Source organism: Cupressus sempervirens, chromosome 10 (assembly GCF_028749045.1).
Source record: "Cupressus sempervirens isolate cs-2001-9-10 chromosome 10, ASM2874904v1, whole genome shotgun sequence".
In the NCBI taxonomy this organism is placed as follows: domain Eukaryota; kingdom Viridiplantae; phylum Streptophyta; class Pinopsida; order Cupressales; family Cupressaceae; genus Cupressus; species Cupressus sempervirens.
In genome coordinates this window covers 75,365,919-75,392,801 of record NC_143127.1, presented here as the reverse complement: position 1 = coordinate 75,392,801, position 26,883 = coordinate 75,365,919, and the positions used below count along the sequence as shown (strand labels likewise).

Below are 26,883 nucleotides of genomic sequence, written 5' to 3'. Positions count from 1 at the left end.
AATAATTTGTTATACCAACGGCTATGATCAATTTAAAACTTAGGGAAAAATTTGGGATGTAACATACCCACCCCCTTAGATTTTTCATCGTCCTCAATGAACATAATAACAAAACTTAGGTAATACTTAGTTTATATAGGAAGAAAAAAGAGATTCAGTTTTCAATTTTTAGAGAAAAGATAGGGATATCTTTGAAAAATGTCATGATAATCCTCCCAGGTGGCATTATCCTCAGCATACTTGTCCCACTGAACCTTGCACTGCGTCACTTCCTAATTTCATAAGCGTAGCTTATGTACCTCGAGTATTTTGAGTGGTCTTACCTCTACCACCCTTGGTTCTCGTCCCTGCAATAATTTCCAATCAATCATATGCTCATGGTGGGTAATATACTTTTTAAGATACGACACATGGAAGATGTCATGCATCCTCGCAAGGGCTGGTGGTAAAGCAACCTTGTAAGCTACTAGTTTTACAACTTCCAAAACTTCAAAGGGTCCCACATATCTCGGGCTAGCTTAGCATTTTTGCCAAACTTGATAGTACTTTTATGGGGTTTTACCCTTAGTAATATCTTGTCCCCTTCTGAGAATTCTCTAGGTGTTCTTTTGGCATCAGCATAACTCTTCTGTCTATTGTTCGCTTCCTTTAAACTTTGATGAATTTGGGTTACCAGCTCCTCCATCTCTTGAATCATTTTAGGCCCAACAATAATTCTGTCTTCCAACCAATTCCAACTTACTGGAGTTTTGCACTTACGACTATACAAGGCCTCAAAAGGAGCCATTCTAATGGTGGACTGATAAAAGTTATTATAGGCAAATTCTACCAAGGGTAAGTATGTTTCCCATTGATACTGTCGGTCCATACAATATAGTCTCAGAAGATCTTCTAATACTTGATTTATCCATTTTGTTTGACCATTTGTCTCAGGATAATAGGCTGAACTAATGTTTAGTTTAGTACCCAAGGCTGTAAATAATGTTTGGCAGAACCTAGAAGTTATCCTAGCATCCCTATCTAAAATAATTTTCTCTAGAATTCCATGCAACCTAAAAATCTCTTTCATGAACTTATTGGCAATCTCGAGTGCTCCATCAGTTAAATTTTTTGGTATAAAATGAGCAACCTTTGTCAATCTATCAACCGCGACTAAAATAGTGTCGTGTTGACTCCGTGTCATAGGTAACCCCTATATGAAATCAATGGATATTACCTGCCATTTCCACTTGGGTATTTCATTTGGGTGTAACAGGCTTGTTGGGTACCAATGTTTTACTTTTACTCTCTAGCATTCCGAACATCCTGTTACAAATTCAATTATCTCCCTTTTTATCCCCTTTAGAAATATAGAAGTTTTATATCGGATGATACTTTTGTTACTCTTGGATGTCCTGAATATGGGGTTGAGTGAAATTCATCTAAAATTAGTCTTCGGAGTTCAGGGTCATTGGGCACATAGATTCTGTGGTGATATCTTAATAATCCATCCTCTTCTAAGCTAAACTCTAAATACTTGGGATCTTCGGGTCTCTGATAAGAGCTAAGTTGATTTCTGTATAAAACTCATCAAGCTCCAAGTGTTGTAAAATCTAGTCCCTTAACCTGAAGTTACAGTAGTTATCGCCGAGACATGTCTTCTCTGACTTAGGGCATCTACCACCTTGTTTTCCTTACCTTTAATATAACTTATGTCGAACTCATAATTTGCTAAAAATTCCAGCCACCTCCTGTCTCTAGCATTAAGATTTGGTTGGGTGAAAATATACATCAAACTATGATGATCAGATCTAAGCTCAAAAGGTTTTCCGATTAAGTAATGTCTCCACATTTGCAAAGCATGCATAATTGCTGCTAATTCAAGATCATGGGGTGCATAATTATGTTCATAGTTTTTCAATTTCCTAGATTCATAAGCAATAACCTGTTCATTCTGCATTAACACACCCCCTAATCCTTCTCTGGATGCATCTGTTATAACTACAAACTGCTTTTGTGGATCAGGTATCGTTAGAATAGGTGTTGTTGTCAATTTTTCTTTGAAAAATTTGAAGGCTGATTGACACTTCTTAGTCCATATAAATTTTTTTCCCTTTCTTTGAAGTGAAGTGATCGGATAGGCTATCCTTGAGAAATTTTTGACAAACTTTCTATAGAACCCTGCTAACCCCATAAAGCTCCTAACTTCAAATACATTCCTAGGTATGGGCCATTCCTTAATTGCTTTTATCTTTGATGGATCCACTGCTATACCTTGAGCTGATATAATGTTCCCTAGATACTAAATTTTTTTTTGGTAAAAAGCGCACTTAGATAATTTCCCATATAGTTTTTGTTCTCTTAATCTTTGCAAAACCATTTCTAAGTGCCTCTGATATTCTTCCTCGTTCCTAGAATATATTAAGATGTCATCTATAAAGACCGATACAAACTTATCCAGACAATCTTGAAATATGTTGTTCATTAGATTCATGAAAGCTACTGGGGCATTGGTTAACCTGAATGGCAGCACTATAAATTCATAATGTCCATACCTAGTTCTAAATGAAGTTTTATGTATATCCTCATCCTTTATTTGAAGCTGATGGTATCCTGACCTCAAGTCAATTTTTGAAAATACTGTTGCACCCTTCATTTGATCAAAAAGATCATCGATCCTTGATAATGGGCGTCGGTTATTGATGGTGAGTTTATTGATCATCCTATAATCTATGCATAATCTCATGGTTCCATCCTTCTTTCTCACAAACAACACTGGGGCTCCCCATGGTGAGACACTAGGCCGGATCAACTTCTTATCTAGCATATCCCGAAGCTAGATCTGTAATTCCATTAATTTTGTAGTTGTCATCCTATATAGTGTCCAGGATATGGGTTCTGCTTCTGGTATCAAAACTATGGTGAAATAAAATGCTCGGGAAGGGGGTAGTCTAGGAAGTTCTTCAAGAAACACATCTTGATAATTCTTCAAATAAGGGTATTTTTCTTCAAAGGCCTTCTTTAACTTTTGTCTAATTTACCCATCTTTATAAATGTAGTCATCTCCATAAGTGGTGGTTTTAGGTTCCCTTGTGTCCTCAATCCTAACTACAAAAATCTCACAGCCCTTTCTCCCATATCTTTTAAGTTGCATTGCAGAAATTTGTTTAGATCTAATTTTATGCTTAATCCCTAAAATGCTTGGTGGTCTACCTTGATCATCCACACAGTTTACAGTTTTGGCAAGGCAATATACTTTGGCCATATGTTCATTGAGCCAATTGATTCCTATGATAATATCGTATGACCCAAGGGATGCTACATATAAGTTCAATTCCATTGTGAAATTCGGAAAGTCAACCTTAGTTTCAAATGGGCATTGCTCTATACCTTGGCCCTTGACTAGTTTGCATATTCAACTATCCATGATTTTTCCATTAAACTAGATCTTTTTGGAAACCTACTTAACAGTCTAGGTGATATAAAACATTCAGAGGCTCCAGTATCAATTAAAATGGACACAAGGTTTTTGTAGATCTTACCCGGAGTTTCAATGGGGCCTATCTGTTGTTCTGCCTGTCTATTATCCAGAGCTACGTAAATCCTCTGCTGAAAGACTTGTTGTTGTTGTGGTAAAGGTGTTCGTTGTGGCTAGCTAGCGTTGGATTTATTAGGCCACTAGTTTTCATAATGATCTCCTCCACAGTTAAAACATCCTCCTAGTGGTCCTCTCTTTTCATTATTCTTGTTATTATTAATCGTATCATAACTACTTTTGGCATCCTAAGCTCCATGGTCCTTTAACTTTGGTTTTTTGTATTTGTATTTCTTAAATTGCTTTTTTTGAGGCCCGAAATCAGCACCATCTGAATTCCAAGTTGTCTTCTTTTTGTTGTCTCGGATGGAGTCATCCTTTTTGATCTTGTTTTCTTGCCGAACAAACCTTCTCTAAGGCTTCTTCCATGGTCTGGGGAGCGAGAACATTAATAGCTCCTCCTATCCTATTGTTCAAACCCATGATGATTTTTCTCACCTTCAAATTGGTGTCCTATTGATATGGTGGCATGTATTTTAGCAATCGAGTGAAGTTCTCCTAGTACTTATGTACCGACATGTCTCCTTGTTTTAAGTTTTGGAAATCTAAAAGCTTCTAATCATAAAAAGTTTGCGGCAGCCAACATTTTTGGAATATATTCACAACCAAGTGATCTTAGTAGTTCTAATGTTTAGTTCAATCTCGGTGTTTCCCCACCAAGTTGCAGCTTCTTCGACAAAATGATATATTCCCCAAATTTCTTTTGAGGTTTTAGAGAAATTTCTAATCTCAAAATATTGTTCCATCTCAATTAACCATGCTTCTACTTCCTCCTCGGACTCAGAAGCGGAAAACTTAGGTGATTTTATTTTCTTAATGTCTGTTGATAAATCAGCCACTATCTCTTTCTTCTTTTGTTTCTCTGATCGATTGGGAGAGGGAGTTTTGTTATGCTCAGAGACTTCTGTCTCCACTCTAGGAGGTGGTAAGGTTTGAGTTTCCTCGCGGTTCTACCCTATTTAGGCTGCCATTTCACTAATTCTTCTATCCATGGTTTCTAACTTTAGTTGTATTTCTTGCAAGATCTAGAGTAGCAATTCATTAGAAGATTGAGGGTTCTCACGTATTCTATCTTGATTTACATTGTTCTCATTGCTGTTCATTTTTATGTTTATGTTTCCCACCTATTAAATTACAGTTGTGTCAATTATGTGGAAAAAGAAGAGATCTTTACAAAAAGAAAAATCTTACAAACACATAATATTCAAATAACTTAATTTAATTTATAATTTTGTTGCTTCACTTCGAGCAACCTTATTTACAAAATTACCTCTATTGAGGATGTTTACATCAACATAAGATTTAGTCTTTCTTTTCAGCACTTAGTTTTGGTTCAATTTGGTACGTATCCCGCACCATCCAGAATCTATGAAACTATAAAAGAGGATTGCTCTGCCGAGCATTCCAGCTTTGAATCAACTTGTTTCTATATGCTACTTTGCTAGCAGAAGTCCATTTGACTCTTTCTTTCTTCGTCCGCTGAATTGCTTGATCCAAAGTTTCGTTGTCTTCGGTATAGAACAACTGGTGTAGTCATATTTAGTCATGTTTTTAATGAGATAGGGAAAGATGGGATGATGAGTCTTCTTACGGGGTGTTTTACGTACTTGCATCCTATAGTCAATCTAGAATCTTTTAGGTTTCAAAAAGGTAGGGTGCCCTAGGTTTAGTGTTGAGCCCCGCGCTCTGATATCATATGTAATATACAAATTTTTCCTACCCAATTTAAAACAAATATTTAACTAATATAACTAGAAAGAAGCAACTGCTACCTAATCTATTTGCATTTTAAATTCAATAAATAAATGATCACATTGCTACTATTTAAATCAATCTAACATGTTCAACTGAAAGTAAAGTAGCAACTACCATTTTAAACATCTAATATATTCATACATATATTTCTAAACTATCTATTTATGCTTCCATGACTCCAAAGGTAAAAGTGCAAAAGAATATAGAAATGATGGAGAATAACCTTTGTCTTGTTCAAGCCTCAACATTGGTGAAAGGAGAAGCATTGATATAGGCTTAACCTCCCAACCACGGACCATACTTATCCCCACACATTCTAACTTAATAGAATGGCCCTCCCTACCTCGGGATCAGGCTTCGGATGTTCTTAAGTCCAGCCATCCGAGTAACCTGGTGGTTTGAGTGTCCCATTAGTTATTCCTAAATAACTGAAGCTTCTGGACAATCAAAAAGATCTCATGATCAGAAAATCTACCTATATCTACTGTGGCCAAGGATTTCAATTTGAGTTCATAAACCTGATCTCCACCACTCGACTTGACAACTATTTTCATTATCAGGACATGCATGAGCTATTATGTATTTTTATTACTTGGTTAATTGATTTCATCGTTGATTCTTGTAGGTTATCTTCACCATTTATGGCTTCTTGCCGGTGATTCCTAGTTGCTTGAGAGATTATATCCATTCCATCTTATTTACACCCCTTCACCTTTAGTGGCATCTTGCCAGTGAACTCCTTGGTGTTTGAGCATTATGGCATTTACGTCTTTACAAAATGTGTGAAAAGAAAAAGTAATATTATGAACAGGACCATTGACTCTTGAATTTTATTATAATTCTTCATCCTCTATTTCCTTAGCCAAGACAATCACATGATTATTTGGTAGTAAGCAAGTGACATGAATTCAGTTCCTTGTAATGTTCCGACTAAGGGAATTATGTCTTATACATCATACTTTACATTCAGACCATCATTCAGATCCGACAACAATTATAATAGCAACAAAAAGATGAATAAAAAAAGAACTCAGACTTAGTGTAATAAGGAATATAGAAGAAAAGATACAGGGCAAGCAAGTAACGAAATAAACTTGGCATGACTCACATGACCCTAGCAAGGTGTTTCTTCCTCCCGCGGCTGGAATAAAAGAACTTCCACAGCTTCCTTTGCTCAGTACTTGTTGACAATGGAGAAGAAAGAAGGATTCAATTCGAAATCGTGAGTTATGAATTCTGATGTTGTTCTAAGATTAACTCAGTTTGCAAAGCTTCAGGCTGATGTAAGGGTAGAGGTAATGTAGTATGAAGAAGAGAAGTTGTGTCAATTATGATCCATGATATTCTATTAATTGGCTGGCCTTGGCTCTTCGGCTACCTTAGGTTATCACGAAGGCTAATCATATGCATCACAAATTCAAAATATAAAAGGAAGAAATAAAGAGGGAAAGAGAATAAGAAGTTGAAAAGTTTTAATTTTATTTTATTATTATTATGTGCTCTTTTATACATTCATGTGTATATATTGGTGGAATGACATCATTAGATTATTAAATTAAAATTTATTTGTGTCACTCCATTTTTATATACATGTGTTCATATTAAGCGTTACAATAATAATTAAATAAGAAATTCCAATAATAAATCTTCAAAGGTATGAATTTTATATTTTTAGATTATTTAAGTTTTTATTATATTGTTTTTTTCCTAATAGCTCATGCGGTCTCATAATGCAACATGTTGTCAAGTCTTCATATCCTTTCCAAAGTAGTCTTAGGTCATACCTGTCGATCCTGATGATTGGACCAATCAACCATCCCCTTCCAATGATTCTGTTTAGTAATGCTTCCCCTATCTTCAGTCTTCTTTCTGCAATCACCCAAGAAAAACATTCACGCCAAGACATTAATTCAAAGATATATTGATCGTTAATTCCAATCAAACAATTGTCGATCATCTAATGACAGTTATAGATTTCATCAACATCTATAATAACCAACTCATTTCACATGATCATGAATGAAATAAACTCGTTATCAGTTGGTACAACATATATAATTAACTAACTCACTTCACATGATCAAGAAAGAAATAATTCGTTAAACCAACGGCTATGATCAATTTAAAACTTAGGGCAAAATTTGAGATGTAACAAATGGAATGACTGAATTGGACGTACCTTCTTTCTTTGCACTAGTCTTCCCTTTTGACCTAGTGGTTGTGGCTTCTTTGGTCTTACTTAACCAATTCTTTGTTCGTTGAATCACAAAGAAGGTCCTCTTCTCGAGATCCTTCAATTGTGGTAAAGACCAATTGATATATGGTAATTCCAACAAGCGTATTCGTTCAAAGAAGAAAGGATCAATTAGATTTGTTCCATCTTCCTTTATGTCTGTCACATCCCACCCCATCTTATAATCAATCATTTGTTGCACTGTAAATCTCATCCAATCTCTTTTTCTCACCTCAAAGTCATTCTCAAAGTTTGCCCAATATTCTTCCATCATAGGAAAAAAAATTTACCCAAGTCCTAGTATCAGGTTGTTTTTAGCATTCTCGCTGCCATCAAATGGGAAACAACTTCAAAAAGAGTTCAAAGTTATCTTCACCATACATCTTTTAATATTTTGGGCATCTAAGGAAGAAAGACAACCGTAGTTTCCAATGCCAATTGGGAAAGGAATGGATCTTTTGCTCTTGCACTTCTTGTTTACCTAACCAATTTGCCTAAAACTTCTAAAAGCACCAACCTATCAGAAGAGGGCAATCTTGAAAACCTCCAATGCTAATGTAGGTGAACCAAGGATATTATATGAAGAAGCTACCATAAGTAATGATGAGACTGCTTGCTTCAGGAGAAATTCGGAGTCCTATATCTCCCTATAGCTCCCTAGCTTTGAGCATAGAAAAAACATCATTCACCTTGTGGAAGTATACATTGCTTTATTTCAATTGCAACTAGGGATAGTAATTATAGATTTGCGTAGCCACATTGTGTTCCCCATATGGGTTGAGATCAAGCCATGAATTCAAATTAGCAATTGCATACATAAGGTATGAGGACATGTAGAATCCCTGATTCATATTGAATTCAATCAACTGACAATGAAGGGCATCACTAATCATTTCTCCCCAATCAATAAATTATTTTCCAGTGGTGATTGTATTGATGTACAAGAACATCCTATCCTGAAAGTCCTCGGTTGTCTCATTCCCCACTATTCTACTGAGAAGGATAATCATATCTGAAATGTTTTCATTCAAAACTATTCTATGTAGAGCTCTAGGTAATTGTGACTATCCTTTCCTAGGTTGATCCAACCAACTTTTAGCAATAACATTCAAACGCATCTTTTTATTCTAATGGAAATACTTGAGCACCTTCTTTAGAGATTTCTATGAATCCTTCCTTCATTAGCAATCTGAATGATATATACTGGATCAAGCCTCTCCACAACATTGCCTCCTGAGGTCTTGATGTCTCTAGAATTCCGATCGTATGCCTTGATGCATTCCAAAACCAGTTTGGTATGCTGAACTGCGATGTCCTCCTGCATGAGCCAACCCGCTATTTAATGTTTGTTGTGCCAAATGCGATCTATCCTCTTTTCTCATTGCTTGCTAAAAATCCGTAATGTCAACGTGTCGTATTTTGGTATCTGATATCTCGAGAAGTGTGCTTGTCAGTATTGCAGGAGGTTCTTTGCCTTGGAATTTGTACTTCATGGTTTTGCTTACAAAAACCCACATCCTAGTGACTTGGTTTTAACACCAATTAATGAATCAAAGCTCTGATTGTAACAACTGTTGAAATGTTATTCTTAAACCCCGATCATTGTGCTTCAATTACTTTGAAGAATATCTAGAAATGCCTACTCCTCATGCTTCACTTACAACTTCTCTTCATAAGACCATTCCTGATCCAATCGACTTAAGGCATCAAAATTCTTCTTGTCACTATCATGATACTGCAAAGGATATATCTAACTCAAAGAATGTTATTCTATCTTAATTTATTTGCCAACATGTAACAAGGCAGCGAGTTTTATAGACTTCACGATGTAATTCCTTGTCTTTGAACTTTGGAAAGATACTAATTGGACTTCTTTTTCTCAACTTCATCTAGTCTCATCGAACTTTCTATCCAATGTTCCTCAATGTCTTTCATTTGGGACCTTTGCTTTAGTTCCATTATATAGTTTCCGCATTTCAATGAAATTGGATGTCTCCATACGAGAAAATTCATGAAGTGTTAATCATTTATCAAATCACTACAAAACTAAGGAAGCTTTTAGAACTGCATCCCCAAATACCTGATGGTCTTTGTGAGAACTTTGAACTTTGAACATTGGGAAGATAATAATTGGACTTCTTTTGCTCAACTTGATCTAGTCTCATCGAACTTTCTATCCAATGTTACTCAAAGTCTTTCATTTGGTACCTCTACCTTCAATTATATAGCTTGGGCATTTCAATGAAATTGGATGTCTAATACAAGAAAACTCGTGGAGTGTCAATCATTTATCAGATCACGGCAAAAGCAAAGGAGCTTTTACAACTACATCCCCAAATACCTAATGGTCTTCGTGAGAACCTCAAACCTTGCCTTCATGCATAGAATGAAAGAATCTCCATATTCATTATAAGCATTCGGTCAAACACTTTTGCGTCGGCATATATACATATTTGTATCATACACCCGTACCCGCAACTACTGCTTGGTGATTCCCATGGATTATTTGCAACAACAAACCATGCATGTCCACTTGGCAATCATTTACTGTTTTAGGTGATCTCTTTCTTTACACATGGCTTGCACACTCTTGAATGCTTCCCTACATACACGCATCCATTATGAAGCACGAGTTTCATTGAATTATCTCCTTCCTGCCTAGATTCCTATCTCTTATCCCATGTCACAACATGGATTCTATCACTTCAAAATATGTCATTGGAGGGGTACGTTGATTGGAGAGAGGATGCAAGGATTGTACCAAACATATCACACACTTGGGAAGGCATTTTGTCAAATAGTTACATTCCTTGCAGAGCTTTCTGGATATGGCGTTATTCACAACTTCAAGATGTTGGAGACCAAATTTTACCTTACAAAGCTCCACTCTATCACTGCTCAAAGAGTTCATTTACATAGTTTGGGTTTCAACAGCCCTATGGAAATGGAAGAAAGGTGTGAATCAGCGCACACCTTCTGAGACTTTCAATTCCCCAATGATCGCTCTGACATTTCATCCTGCGTTGATCATTATGCAAAACTGTGATTGGGATATGGAGTATTTTGTCAAACACTTATCATGCATTATCATCTCTACTACCTCAACGCTCTAAGGAAACTTCCAAATGCATTTAGACACCAAACCGAGTGTAGATAAGAGAGATCAATCGGCCAACAGAATTAAGCTGGTGAAAGTTGAAGTCTTGGAAAGGACTTATGATAGGTCAAACAATGCCTTGAGGATTCCATCTGTGCATAGGCATCATTATCTATTGAGTGAAATGTAATGAGTAAGTGAATTGACTTTTTCTGATTGATGATCAATATGCCCCAACTTCTCATCTTGAAACCATCAATTACATCTCTACATGCCTTTTGAAACTACTAACCAACCGTTTGCTTGTAATATTCCCGCAACTGTAATGTTCCCACATACTGAGATATGTCTGCAAGCAATGGCCGTACAAGTGCTTAGAATGAGGGTTGTACGGTGTGGGAATAGAGGCCGTACGAAAGCTATAGTCCTAGCTATACAGTGATTAATGAGCCTACAGATGGGATTGTACAGTTATGAATGGGGTCTCTTAAAGGTGGAAGTTGTACAGTTATGAGAAACGTATAGTAGAGTGTCAAACCGAGGCATGTACGGTGAAAGGGTGATGTTGACAGAGGAGTGTACGGGAAGGAGTCCGTACAGGGAGGTATGGAATCCGTACAGAAATGATTATGGATGGTTGTATGATGATTAGAAAATGTTGTATGGTGTTGTTAGGAGGCCATATGGAGGATACATATGGAGAATTCGAGTGAGTGGTTGTACGTTGACTATGGAGGTCAGAAAGAGCCATACGGAAGGTAGTGTATGAGCAACAGATGGGTTACAGAAGGGAACAGTACAATTATGCAACTTAATTATTAATTTCAAATACAACAAGACTTGAGAATTGAGCACAAGAAACTTCAATTGCCATTTTCCGAAAGATGTTGCTCCGATTTGCCAGATCCGAGCGAAGTAATACATGCAACCATGGAATAGTGTGAGGATTGAATCCCACTGAAACCACACAAGCCAAATAGGGAAGATCTTTCACTTCCAAAATGGCGAACAATCCAGAACTCCAACAGGAATTTGCAATACAGAGAAAATAATCCAAAAAGCATAACCACAACCTACAAGCCATGCTTAAATACCCATCGAGAAACTTTCCGAGTTTGTACAAAGATAGCCGACAGTGACACAAATTACGGAAACAAAAATAAAAATGGGTCCGAGATACATTATATCAATCGACCCATTACAAAAGTTTGATTTATTATTTATTTTATAATGGGAACATTACAGTCCTCCCATCCCAAAATTTTCTTGTCTTCAAGCAAATGCAAACCCGGTTCTAGGAAACCTTTTGTCATCAGTTCCTTCAGTTCTGAGTCAGGCACTAAGTAGATCTTCCTGTTGTAGTAAATGATGTCATCAATAACCTTGTATTTTTCATCATGTACATAACCATCCATCAATTCACATGCAAAAGTGTTCTTGGAATACTTGGCCAATAGATGAGCCCGCCACTTATCCAAGGAATGCGGTGAGGTGTTGACTATCTTGTTTTTATCTGCAGCATCTAGGGCCAACTCCTATTTAAAAATTGCCTCTATTTTCTTGATTGTGACTTCCCTCAATCATTTATTTGTCATTCCTCTTAGCAACACCTTCTTGTCATCTGTCTCGAATGAAAAGTCCATCCTTTTGAAGCATCGAGTGTACTGGTCAAGAGTTTCCAACCACTGGATGCCCAAAATGATATCAATATCAACCAAATCTATGACAAAGAAATCATTTGCCAGGGTATAGTTTCCCATGAAAATTTGTAGCTGTGGGATCACATGAGTGCAAGGTAACAAGGTTCCTCCTGCAACCTTAACCTCAAATCCTCCGTGCTCAATTACGTGCAGGCCTTTACTAGTGACCAAAAATGAATTGATGAAATTGAGTGTGACGCCACTATAAATCATGATTGGGACTCATTTTCTGTGAAGTGTGCCGCAAACTCTGAAGATACTACCTCCAGTCAGTGTAGTGAGGGTAGCAATGGAACCACCTTTTTGTATTAGGGTATTTATTCTCTCCTGCTGGGTAATTTCTTCGTCAGTCGCTGCAGGTATTTGTTCTTCGTCATCATCAAGCATCACCTCAATGTAATGAATCTTTCCCTTCCCGAGGCAATGATGACCAGGACCCCATGGTTCTTTGCATGTGAAATAGAGCTTTTTCCTCCAAAGTTCTTGCTAAGATTCTTCATCTAACTAAGGTTTTTTCTGAATTGGCTCCTTGTCTTTGTCTTCTCTTGGGGATGGTGTTGGTGTAATTGCATGAGTTTTGGAGGAATATGCATCCATGTCACACACCTTCTTAATAGCTTTGTTGAGTGTACCTGAGTTGAACCCTTTGATCCAGCCTCTCAAAGGCTCTCTTAGCCCATCCATGAATAACACAATTCAACGTCTTTCAGAGATGTCTATGACTAATACAGACAGCCTTTGGAACTCAATGATATAGTTGTCTACTGTGCCTGTTTGCTTTAACTGAGCCAAATCTTTGAAGTTTAGCTTAGGATCCTTCGCATCGAAACTATCAGTGAGTCTCTCAGTAAACTCAACATAAGAGGTCATTTGGTCATGACCGAGAGTGACTAGTCCATGATGTCACCACTCATGCGCCACTCCTTCCAAATGAAGTGTTGTGAACTTGATTGCTTCCTCTTCAGGCATTGGATTGAGTTGGAAATAGGTATCTGCCTTTAGGACCCATGATTGTGCGGTAATGATTCCAGATCCATCAAATGGCGATAAGTTCACCTTTCCGATCTTTCTCCTGAGATCATCATTAAAATAACTGCAATTTCCTCTACCAGAATATCTCATTCTTAGATCAACAGTCTCTATAAGATAAATCTCCTTCCATATTTGCGTTTCGCCAATCTTCCTGAAGTTTTTCTTGCATTTCCTCAAAAGTGGCCTCTCTTCCTTTGTGCGGTGCTTCCATCCTTGGAAGGAAGATGGGTATCGAGGGTTGAGAGCGAGAGGGTTGAAAATTTTCCTTCCGGAAATAGAATCGTTGCTATGCCCATTATGTTCTCCTGTAGTCTTTCCCTCGGCCAATTTTTGTAGAGTTTCCTGCATAAGCCTTTGGGTTTCGTTGATTTGCATTTGATTTTTATTTAGCTGTCTTAAAAGATTCATGAGTTTTGTCATAGGATCCTGATGATCTGCCATTCTATCAATAGGGTTATTTCGTTTTCTCCTCCGAGTATAAACTTGCATTCACTTCCACAGGAAGGCAAGATCAAAAGCTCTAATACCACTGTAATGTTCCTATGACTGTAATGTTCCCATGTATTGACATCTATTTTCAAACAATGGCCGTACAAGTGCTTAGAATGAGGGCCATACAATGTGGGAATATAGGTCGTACGGAAGTTATAGTCCTAGCCGTACAGTGATTAATGAGCCTACAGATTGGACCCTACAATTCTAAATGGGGTCTCTGGAAGGTGGAAGCCATACAATTATGAGAACCGTGTAGTAGAGTGTCAAACCGAGGCGTGTACGGTGAAAGGGTGATGTTGAAAGAGGAGTGTACGGGAAGGAGTCAGTACAGGGAGGTATAGAATTCGTACGGAAATGATTATGGATGGTCGTACTATGATTAGAAAATGTTGTATGATGTTGTCAGCAGGCCATATGGAGGACACATATGGAGAATTCGAGTGAGCGGTCGTACGTTGACTATGGAGGTCACAAAGAGCTGTATGAAAGGTAGTGTATGAGCAATGGATAGGTTACAGAAGGGAACGGTACAATTATGCAACTTAATTATTAATTCCAAATATGACAAGACTGGAGAATTGAGCACAAGAAACTTCAATTGCTATTTGCCGAAAGATGTTGCTTTGATTTGCCAAATCTGAGTGAAGTAATACATGCAACCATGGAATAGGGTGAGGGTTGAATCCCACCGAAACCACACGAGCCAAATAGAGAAGATCTTTCACTTTCGAAATGGCGAACAATCCAGAACTTCAACAGGAATTCGCAGTACAAAGAAAATAATCCAAAAAGCATACCAACCACAACCTACAAGCCGTGCTTAAATACCCGTCAGGAAACTTTCCTAGGGTGTAGAAAGATAGCCAACAGTGACAAACTACGAAAACAAAGATAAACATGGGTCCGAGATACATTAAATCAATCGGCCCATTACAAAAGCTTGATTTATTATTTATTTTATAATAGGAACATTACATTGCTTCCCTTGCATTATGACTACCACTTTATTTTCTTGAAAATATAGGAGTTAAGGTTCTTGAAATCTCCAAGTTAGGATTAGAGAAAAAAGTTAAGGTTCGGGGAGAGAGAATGAAAAAGAGAAAACATTGACTCCAACTCGCAAACTCTAACTTTCCAAAAGTTTAGGTTGATAGAAATCTGAAAGAGACAGGTTTTAGTACGCGGAGAGAGAAGGTTTTATTACACGGAGAGAGAGAAAAGTTAACCATTTCATTTTTTACTCTCATTCCCAAATTAAACTTTCCTATAACTTCTGAGGTAAAAACATCAAGGTAACACACCTACAACTATGACTTGCACTTCATATTTTTGCTCTCTGGTTAAGCTCCAACATGGCAATTGTACAATTGTATTTTCTTCAAGTGTTTCTCCTAATCTTCTCCACTCCATTTGATCTACAAACCTTAAAGATCATCTGAACTCTTGGTCTTGACCACCTTGTGATCTCTTCCCACCAACATTGGGGTCCAAGGGAATTAATCTTTTTATTTTTGGACCAAATTTCACTAATAGAAACAATGTTAAAAATTTACTACTTTATCTGATAAAGTAAATAGACAAATTAATAATAGAGATGATAATTTATACAGATGTAAGAGTAATATATATCTTCATTTGCACTTGATGTTATTACAGAAGAATAACCAACGATCAAAGTTGATCTGACTAGACCACACTTCCTTAACAATGCAAATCTACTTAATAGATCAAACAATTACCAACAGGAACACAACCATCAACAAACCAACTCTTCTGATGAATCAAAGCCAACAAACAATTCATACTATCAGAAAGTAATACTAACTACAGTTTCAACTTTCTACCCTAAGTTTTATACCTATTTTAATATCCATTCTATTAACATGTTTCTTTAGTATCCATTCCCTTAACAAGTTTGATGTCTTAACTTGTATCCTTGACCAAAACCTCACTTGTTTCTTAATGCTTCTTTTAACTTTATTCTAACTTGTTTTCTATTTTTTAACTAAACTGAGTATGCACTAATACATGATTGCAAAAATATCTCCATGTCTAAGGAGATATCCCCAAAATTTTAAACTCATACATAATTGAAGTTTTTCCTTTACACTTTCCAATGTGACCTAACATTTATTGTATATAAATATATAAAAACTCATATTGTAACATTTTTCTCTCCTCATTGTTCATTTTTAATCCCCTTAGTTTTCTTTAGTTGGGTTCTCCTCTTCTAATCTTATAAGCTAGACCTTTTATTCTCAGATTTTGCTTTGGCTATGGATCTTCTTAACTACAATATTTGCAACATTCCTATATGTAAAAAAATAATTCTTCCTCTGTTTCATTTCCTCACCAGGACTTTGGAAGAAATTTATAAGTTTCTATCATCTACGGATTACTGATCTTCTTCCCACGCTATTTTCTTTTGGAAGTTTCCCACAAAATTTCTAAATTTTGAGTATCTGATGATTGTTGTTTCTTTCTTCTTGAGGAGACAATAAATCCTTCTACAAGATTCTCTAATTTATTAATTTTTTGCTCTTCTTGGAATGAGGACAGACTTTTCTACTACATTCCTTCAGTATTCAAATACTTATTTGTTTTGATAGGTAATGGGATGAAGCCTAGATTAATTATTATTTTTTGAGATTAATTATTATTATATGTTGAAATCAAGTAGGCAAGAAACCAAGACCTCCCAAATTAGGGGCTCACAAGTTACCATTGTGTTCTAGGCTCTTGCCTAGATTTCCTCAAATATTGTCCCTTCTTTGACAATATCTTTTGTATGTTCCTTCGATTTGGATTTACCCAAGTTATTGCTCCTTCTCCAAAAAATTATAGGTGAGACCACCATTGTTGTTTCTCTTCTCCTTCTCAAGAAGCAATAATCTTCCCTGCTTTTAATTTAAGAGTTACTCTGTTTAAACCCTCACTGCTATTTTATTTCTTTGACAGTACCAATTATTTCATTCTTCTTGGTAAATCCACAAACAAGCATAGTAGTAATATCTTTAGATTTTATTTACTATATTGCTAACAATTACCATCTGTTCAAACAAAAAGGCTTGAATGGAGTTTTGACAGCTATGGCTCTCCTATGTATTCTTCACCAATTTCTTTTGTGCCAGACATAGATTTCTTAATTTGCATCTAACAATTTACTCTTCAGCTTTGTAATTCTAATCTTCATTGTTATTTCTATTATCTCATTTTGTTTACTTTGATTTGTGAGCATTCTAGTATTTCTCTCTTGTTCATTTTGCAGAATTATCAATTATCAGGTTGTCCCCTTTTGGCAAAGGATACAGCCTAGTGGAACTATCCACAATTGCACAAATATTCCACATCTTATTTTTAGTCAATCTAGCACTTGTATCAAAAGTTTGCCTCTTTCACTACTCTCTAGTTAAGCATTTGCATTTCACACACTAAACCACGTTCCTTTCTCCTTGTGCCCCTTTATACTTCTTTCAATTAACATATGCCTATATCTTATTTCTTTTACCCAGCTTTAGCATCCAATTAAATTTACCAAACTTGTTTGTTTAATTAGTAAACATGAGAAGTATTTTATTTGTCCCCGTTTCACTAAAGGGCCATTCATATTTATATTTTAATACCTCTAATGGAGAAGCTCCCCATAAAAACACACGCATACGAAATTGTGGTATACCATAGCACCCGGCTACCATCATGCCTAGTCTAGCCTGCAACAAGAGCAAATAAACAATTAAAAATGACTAATTTAACATTTTAATTTCATCCATTTCATAAAAGTAAAACCTACATAATGTATGTGAACAATATAGATGATAATAAGGATCAGACAGAAAATATTGCCTCGGCAAATTTATTAAAATGGGATCTTATTACAATAAAAATATAAAATAATGTAACAAATAAGAAGATAAAGAAATTTAAAGAGCCAACCAATCATAATCAATTCAAAATGCTTGCACTAAGATTGAAGAGACATGCCTGATAATGCATCTTTACTAGTCGGCTCAAAGCATATCTTCCTAAAGTTCCTCCTGCAAACTTCAATATATCAACAACATTTTCCATGAGTACAAATCGTGGCCTCAAAAAATCAACTATGTCCATGAATACAACAATCTGGTAATTCTGTGGATCATCAAGTGGAGCTTCCACATTGCGAAAACGATTTAACCCAGTTGCTCCTTGACATGGTGGTCCTCCACATATAACATCCACATCACCCTGTCCATCAGCTGTATAGATTAGTAGAGGAGTACACATCGGCCAACCAATCTAGTAGAGAAGAATCACGGATTTTAAACTAATTATTGGAATGTAAACTGAAACAAGGCCTTGCATAATCAAGTTATTACAGGGAGAGGGAGTATTCTCTTTCTTATTCCCAGGGTCACAAAATCTTTTATGCATTCTTCACAGTTCCTGAAAACATATTTTTTGAAAGAAAATGAGAATAATGTATGGTATTTACAATTTTATCACTTTACCAGACAATATTTTGAAAACTATGAGATATTGTATTTGCCAATAACAATACATACGTCAGGCTTTCATAGGGCTCCCATGTATCTTCATCCTCTCCATAACCCTTCCAATGAACCTGTAAACAATCCATGAAAAATATCACCAATAGCTGAACAAAACTCAATCCCCAGAAATGGATGAAATAAAGCAATGATTTTTCAATTTCAGGGAAGTTATCTTTTTAGCTATCTTTTGCATCCACCTATGTTCTCATATGACATGTGGACACTGATTTTCATGGGCCAGAATAAGTTTCTTCAAGTTGGGCTTTGCTGACAAATGTCTTGGATTCATTATATATGTAAAGCATCCATCTGTTAGTGTTGATATATATTTGTTTCAATAGTCTTCCAAACAATATCAAAATCCAGGTTACGAGGTCACCAAAAGCATTAGTGCCAATGTAGATGCAGATGCACCATAACCACAAATTAGGAATCGAGTTTTCAGCAAATTAAGGAATATTTAAACATGTATGCTTAAGAAAAATTCCTAATAGCCTATTAGATAGTAATTGAACAAGCTAGTTAATCCTTGAAAATTTCCAGAATCTAAATTTATTCACTAGTCACACGACTTCGCAGGTCTCCTCTTTTAAGGGTTGACTGTGTTAGTAGAAAATAAGCATGATATGAAAGCACATTTGTTGGTTGCTTAAATATTATATTACCATTCATATTATATACTATACCAAAGTGCTCTCCAAGATAAAAGACATCCAAACTGAGCAATAACATCAGAGTTCAAGCAATTGAGAAGGCCATTAAAATCATTAAAAAGAGATTACAAGAACAGTTCGATTAAGGTTGGCCATACACACAACTGGAAAGAACATCAAACAAGTTTTCAAAAATTCAATTGAACAGATTTTAAGCAATAAATGGTGTGCCTATATCTACAGCAGCAAAGATGTTGTGAACAGGAAATAATTTAACAAACCCTTAGCCACATGACAGTCCTCCTGCTGCCCAACGAATGTCAATTTGCATATGGCTGAGACACTGAGGTTTGTTAGCTGCACTTTAGTTAGTAGGAATAATACTTTATGCTTTGATTAGTAATGGCAATGTAATTACAATTTGTTCTCAGGCAGTTGTAGGAACCAACGATTGGTATGATCAACCAACTGTTTGGGTGCTCTATTTATGTAATTTGACATGGAAAATATGTTAGTTCTTGATACTACATTACATGAAATAAAAGCTTATCATTCTACCAATATTATGTGTATGGTATTTATTTTGATTATTACAATCCTTATGTTATAGCATGAATCTTCCTATTTAATCTATGTAAAATCACTAACCATCTAAGGGATTAAACATTTTTGCGCCATGTCCAAGTTTGAATCTAGAGGTCTCAGGAAATGCAAATAGGCAGGATGATGGAATAGTGGGCTGAACATTCGATCAATAAGTATTGGTGGCTAACAACAACACTAAGGGCAATAGGGAAGAGACCCAAGAAGACAAGTTGACAAAGGATTTGGTTCAGACGTGGGAAGTTTCAGTTGACCAGTACATGTGGCAGGAAACTCGGGAGAGAGTGGTCCTAGCTAACATGCCATGTGTCGAACTCATGGTGAGCATGCTTGTGTATGATCTTCTGCGAAGATTTCCAAAATTGTTGGCTCACACATTGATCAAATTCCAAGAATAGTGTGATGCAAGAGAGAGAAGACATCGTAGGCAACAGATACTACAATGGCGTGAGGACTGCAAAGGGAGGGAAGAGGAGTGTGACACAAGTAGGAGCCATAGCTTTGGCTATTCAAAATTCAAATAATCAATGCCCCTTCTACCAAACAAGGATAGAAAGAGATATACTAAGAAAGAGAAAGAAACAGAGAAGGAAGAAGAAACCTTCTTGAGAAGATCTTTGTGCATCAAGGAGAAAAGTGATAGATGAAATAGTTAGAATTGTCAAGGAATCTCTAAGTCCCCCGCAAAGCAATAGTAGTAGAGTTGGTCAAAGTTGAAGTGGCTAGATATGGAGGCCTATTAGTGTGGCAGGCAAAACACAACCTACAAGGCAAGAGCAGGACGAAATTGCAAGAAACATAACACTCCCTAATGAGATAGAGAACCAAGGGAGCAATCCTTTAGTACTATTTAATGTTCCTTTTTTTAAAAAAAATCGATTACTATGTCATGTTCCCATTATAAAATAAATAATAAATTAAATATTTGTAATGGGCCAATTGATTTAATGTATCTCGGACCCATTTTTAAATTTTTATCTTTGTAGTTTGTGTCTCCATCGGCTATCTTTGTACACCCTCGGAAGGGTTTCCCGATGGGTATTTAAGCACGGCTTGCAGGAAGTTTGTAGGTATGCTTTTGGATTATATTTCTCTGTACTACGAATTCCTGCTAGAGTTCTCTGTAATTCACCATTTCAGAAGTGGAAGACCACCCCTATTTGGCTCATGCGATTTTGATGGGATTCAACCCTCACCCTATTCTGTTGTTGCATGTATTAAGTCACTAAGATTTGGCAAATTGGAGCATCAGCTTTGGCATCTATTGAAGGGATTATTCATATTCGAGTTTTCTATTGTTGTATTTTGTCTGAACGTGTTGCATTTCCTTGTAGCTCAAACACTTTCTATGCAATATCAAGGCATTCCCATATGGTCCTTTAATTTGCCTGTACGACCTCCACTCCACCACACACCTTCCACCAACCCCTTTGTACGGCCAGCTTGGTTCCCCCCCCCCCCCCCCCCGCACATGCCAAACTATCCCTCATTGTACGGCTTACAAATTCAAGTGTTCTGTCTGCTTTGTTTTCCCACCGTACGGCCCTTAGGATATCCTCCAATCCACACCGCACAACATACTTCCCTTCACACCATATGCCACCTTTCATTTGACCCATACACCCTTCATCTTCTCCCTACGGCCTCCTTCCCCTGCTACCACCATACAGCTTTAACCATATGGCTACCTGCCGTACTTTAGATACCGTATGGCCAACTTTCCAGACACTGTAGAGCTAGACTACTTGCAAACACTATACAGTCTTCATTTCCTCATCATACCATGCCTTCCAATTACTTGGAAATAGAGAAAATTTGATCTTCCCTAGAATTGGAACACTATAGTGGTATTAGAGCACTTTGATCCTGCCAACTTGTGGATAGTGAATGAGAGTTTATAGCCGGAAGAGAAGGACACATTCCGTTGATCGAATGGTTGATAAACAGGAACCGACCACTGCTAAACTTCTGGCACTATCGAGGGAACTTGCTAGGAATCAGGCACAGATCACTGATACGCAGCGACTCATGGAAGAAACTCTCAAGAAGTTGGCAGAGAACAAAATATTTGGAGGACAAAATGGTCACAGTGCGGACTTGGTGTCGGGTAAATCAAACCCTCAGCCAACACACTCTCGACCTTCCATGCCAACTTTTTCGCCATGGATGGAAGCACAACACGGAGGGAGACAACCAACCTTTGAAGAGATGAGAGAAGATTGGAAAAATGCAAACTTTGAAAAAGATATATCCTACAAAGACTACACAGATCTGAGAATGAGATATTTGAAAGGTGAAAACAGAGGATACTTTAACGATGATCTTAGAAGGAAGTTGAGTAAGGTAAATCTATCTCCATTTGATTGATCCGGTTCCATATCAGCGCAAGTGTGGGTAATGAAAGCCGATACCTACTTCCAGTTGAATCCTATGCCAGAAGAAGAAGCAATCAAATTTGCCGTGCTGCACTTGGAAGGAGTTGCGCATGAATGGTGGCACCACGACACCATCACATTAGGGCATGATCAAATAAATACTTGTATGGAATTCATGGAGAGATTGATAGAAGGAATTGATGGGAAAGATCCGGAGCTCAATTTCAAAGATTTGGCACAATTGAGACAAATTGGATCGGTCGATCAGTTAATTACAGAATTTCTGAGACTCTGTTTTGGTCATGAACATTCCTAAAAGAAGATAGGTAGTGCTCTTCATGGACGGACTAACAGAACCTCTAAAGGTTGGGTAAAGGGCTTCGATCCTGCCACCTTGTCGAAAGCAATCAATAAGGCCCGGAGTATGGTGTCATCATCGGCATCATCCTCTTGAAGTTACTCACATCCTAAACTGCCGACATTTTCGAAGGACAAACCTCTGCCCAAGAAGTCGTCGTTGGATAAAGCTACTAGACAAGAACTCCAAAGGAAGAAATTGGGTTTCAATTGCAAAGGACCTTGGGAGCTTGACCACCAATGCCTCGGAAAGGGGAAGATCCATTACATTGAGGTTGTGTCCAATGATGAGGATGAATAGGAAGAAATGTCGGCCGAAGATAACCAACCCCACAATGACACCAACATCAATTTGAACTGTACAGAGAGAATTTTCGCTTTGGTACAATGTGGAGGAACCATTACGTTGGCTGGCAGCCCGAGGTGCACAATTTTTCGTGTGTGGGGTACCCTTCAAGGAAAATGGGTTACACTGATGTTGGATAGCAAAGATACTCTAAATTTCATAAACTCGTCCTTGGTAAAATGAAGAAGTCTACCTACAGAGGCACATGCAAGCTTCAAAGTCAAGGTCACCGAACGGACTTTTCTATCTTGCATACACTTGGTTCCTTAACTAAGTATCACAATGGAGAATCACACGGTGACTGAGGACCATCAGATCCACATGAGGGAGGAAGATGTAGAGAAAACGGCTTTCCGTTGTCACTATGAACATTATGAGTTTCTGGTCATGCCGTTCGGATTGACCAATGCACTTGCTACATTTCAATCATGCATGAATCCCATCTTCAACAAGTAATTACGTAAGTATTTATTGGTATTCTTTGATGATCTTATTTATAGCAGGACATGGGAGAAGCACCTGAAGCATCTGAATGAAGTTCTAAGTATCATGGAGGAACAATCCTTGTTCGCCAAGCAGTCCAAATGTAAATTTGGTATGACAGAAATATTGTACTTGGGGCATGTTGTTAGTAAATACGTAGTTCAAGTGCATCAGGGAAAGATTCAAGCTATCCTTGATTGGCCTCCCCCAAAATCACTCACAGATTTGCGAGGATTCTTCGGACTGTACAGTTACTACAGGAGGTTCATTAAAGGATTCTCTCAGCTCAGCGCAACACACCTTTAACGGATCTGACGAAAAAAGGGGTCATTCTAGTGGAACGAAAAGGCACAACTCACCTTTGATAAGCTAAAAGAGGCCATGAGCACTTGTCCTGTACTTGCACTACCTGATTTCACTCAACCGTTCATTTTGGAGTGCAACACATACGGAGAAGGCATTGGAGCAATACTGATGCAAGATAGACATGCCATCGCTTATGAGAGCAGGAAGCTTATGTCAGAAGAAACCCTATATTCCATCTACGATAAAGAAATGTTGGCCATTGTACATGCTCTGATCAAGTTTTGGCAGTATCTGGTAGCTGCCAAGTTTTTCGTCCGTGTGGATCACAACAATTTGAGATATTTTTTGGAGCAACGGGACTTGAATGAACGGAAACAAAAATGGGTAAGCAAAGTTCAAGCTTTTGATTTATGTGAAAGGGAAGAACAATGTAGTTGTAGATGCCTTGTCTAGGAAACCCACCATCTACTCACTAGACCAGATTTCAGCTGACTGGAAGGCACATCTGTTAGTGAAATATTCCAAGAATACATTTTCCTGTGAAATAATGGATGTCCAGACTTACAATGATCGGTACAGAGTGGTGGATGACATCATCTACTATAAAGACCAGATATACTTGGTGCCAGAATCCAAATTGAAGCAAAAAATCTTGAAGGAAGTACACGACTCACCTCTGGCTGGACACTCGAGTTTCCTCAAACCTTACAGGAATCTTCGGCAGAGGTTTTCATGGAAAGGACTTAAAGGGAACGTGTTGCACTATGTAAGAGAGTGTACGGTTTGCCAACAGAACAAGTTTGAACATATTCCTCCTATCGGGCTGCTACAAGCTTTGCTAATTCCCAAACATAAGTGGGAAAGTATATCAATGGATTTCATAACATTTCTTCCCAAGGTGAGCGGAAAGGATTGTATCTTCGTGGTGGTTGATAGATTGACAAACTATGCACATTTCTTTGCCATCCCCTTAGATCTTCAGGCTGCACAAGTTGCCAATCTATTTTTTACAGAAGTTTTTTATTTGCACAGGTTACCTCGAAACATAGTCAGTGATCGGGATAGATGATTCGTTAGTATCTTTTGGACAGTAACTATTTCGGATGGCAGGGACAAAATTATTGCCAAGTACGAGTTACCACCTGCAGATAGACAGACAAACTGAGATTGTGAACAAATGGCTCAAAAGCTACCTTCGGAACTACGTTTTGGCACAACAAGCATGGGTAAAATGGATCCATTTAGGGGAATATTGCTACAATACCACGTATCACATGTCTATCGGGATGGCACCCTTTAAAGCTCTGTACAGGTACGAACCCCTCTCCTTCATCGACATAGTTTTGGGTGATAGTCGCGCTCCAAGGGCGAGGGACTGGCTTCAGGAGGGACAGTACATACTGAGGTGCTTAAAAGAAAACCTACGACGGGCACAAAATCAATAGAAGATGTACACCAACAAACAGGATAAAGAGGAGTTTCAAAGTGGTGGATCTGGTCTATCTTTGGCTCCAACTATACCGACAATCTTCATTAAAGGGAATAGGAAAGGAAAAATTGAAGCCACAATTTTATGGCCCTTATCGTGTGGTCCGTCTCACTGGTAAAGTCGCGTACGAATTGGATCTTTCAGAGGGGAGTCACATTCATAATGTCTTCCATGTTTCTTGTCTGAAGAAAGCCATAGGGCAAAATGACACAGTTGCTATTGACCTTCCGCCACTCAATGAAGAAGGAAAGCTCATTTTAGAACCTACTGAGATCCTCGAAGTACGTGAAAAGACCCTACAGAACCGCACTGCAAAGGAATACTTGGTATGCTGGCGACACCTATCGTTGGACGACACAATGTGGGAAGGCGAGCACATTCTCCAGCACCTTGCATTGTATTTGCTTGAGGATAAGAAAACTTTAGGATGGGAGGACTGTAATGTTCCTGTTATAAAATAAATAATAGATTAAATATTTGTAACGGGCCAATTGATTTAATGTATCTTAGACCCATTTTAAAATTTTTTGTCTTTGTAGTTTGTGTCACCATCGGCTATCTTTGTACACCCTCGGAAGGGATTCTCGATAGGTATTTAATCACGGCTTGAAGGAAGTTTGTAGATATGCTTTTGGATTATATTTCTCTATACTGCAAATTCCTGCTAGAGTTTTTTGTGATTTGCCATTTCAGAAGTGGAAGACCTTCCCTATTTGGCTCGTGCAGTTTTAATGGGATTCAACCCTCACCCTATTCTGTTGTTGCATGCATTAATTCTCTTAGATCTGGAAAATCAGAGCATCAACTTTGGCATCTATTGAAGGGATTATTCATATTCGAGTTTTCTATTGTGGCTCAAACACTTCATGTGCAATATCAAGGCACTCCCATACAACCCTTTAATTTGCCTATATAGCCTCCACTCCACCACACACCTTTCACCAACCCCCACCATACAGCCATTTTGGTTTCCCCCCACATGCCAAACTATCCCTCATCATACAGCTTACAAAATTGAGTGCTTTGTCTGCTTTGTTTTACCACTGTACGGCCCTTAGGATATCCTCCAATTCACACCATACATCATACTTCCCTTCACACCATACACCACCTTTCATTTGACCCGTACACCCTTCATCTTCTCCTTACAGCCTCCTTCCCTTGCCGTACGGCTACCTACCGTACTTTGGATACCATACAACTAGACTACTTGTAAACACTGTACAGTCCTCATTTCCTCACCGTACCACGCCTTCCAGTTACTTGGAAACAGAGAGATCTTCCCCGAAATTGGAACACTACATACTAGTAGTGACTAATGGGAAGAGTTCAAAGTCTGACTTGATACAGAGAGAATTTTCTCTATGTAATGTCCCCAATTTTAATAAAGTCACTTAATTACGGTAATGTTCCCATCATAAAATAAGTGTATTTAATTAAACTTTGTAACGGGCCGATTGATTTAATTTATCTCGGTTCCCATTTTTTATTTTTGTGTCGAAGTTTGTGTCGTCGTCGGCTATCTTTGTACACCCTCGTAATGGTTTCCCGACGGGTATTTAAGCACAGCTTGTAGGAAGTCTTAGGTATGCTTTGGATTATATTTCTCTGTACTACGGATTCCTGTTGGAGTTCAAAATTGTTCGCCATTTGAGAAGTGAAAGATCTTCCCTATTTGGCCCATGTGGTTTCGGTGGGATTCAACCCTCACCCTATTCCGTCTGTATGCTTCTCGGTTTAGTTTGGCAAATCGAAGCTCTATCATTTCCAAATTGATTCTCTTGTGATTGAATGAATAAGGTATTTCACCAAAATGTTTTGTGTTTTCTTTGCACTTCACTTTCCATTCTATTGTT

At 37.6% G+C, this 26,883-nt stretch overlaps 1 protein-coding gene across 6 annotated transcripts in view; it reads right to left on the bottom strand.

The window, feature by feature from the left end:
- The window catches only part of LOC149532657 (DNA (cytosine-5)-methyltransferase CMT3-like), a 323,016-nt gene that overhangs the window by 140,401 nt on the left and 155,732 nt on the right, over window positions 1–26,883 (bottom strand). For 5 of the 6 annotated variants that reach the window (XM_089807362.1, XM_089807358.1, XM_089807360.1 and 2 more), the window contains exons 10-13: window positions 18,428–18,486; window positions 18,242–18,308; window positions 17,868–18,110; window positions 17,510–17,596 (exon numbers count right to left, since the gene is read on the bottom strand). The exons of the other annotated variant lie outside the window; for it this stretch is intronic. In XM_089807362.1, the coding sequence (XP_089663488.1) occupies window positions 17,510–17,596; window positions 17,868–18,110; window positions 18,242–18,308; window positions 18,428–18,486 (456 nt within the window). The remainder of the gene's footprint in view (window positions 1–17,509; window positions 17,597–17,867; window positions 18,111–18,241; window positions 18,309–18,427; window positions 18,487–26,883) is intronic. 6 annotated transcript variants of the gene reach the window in all.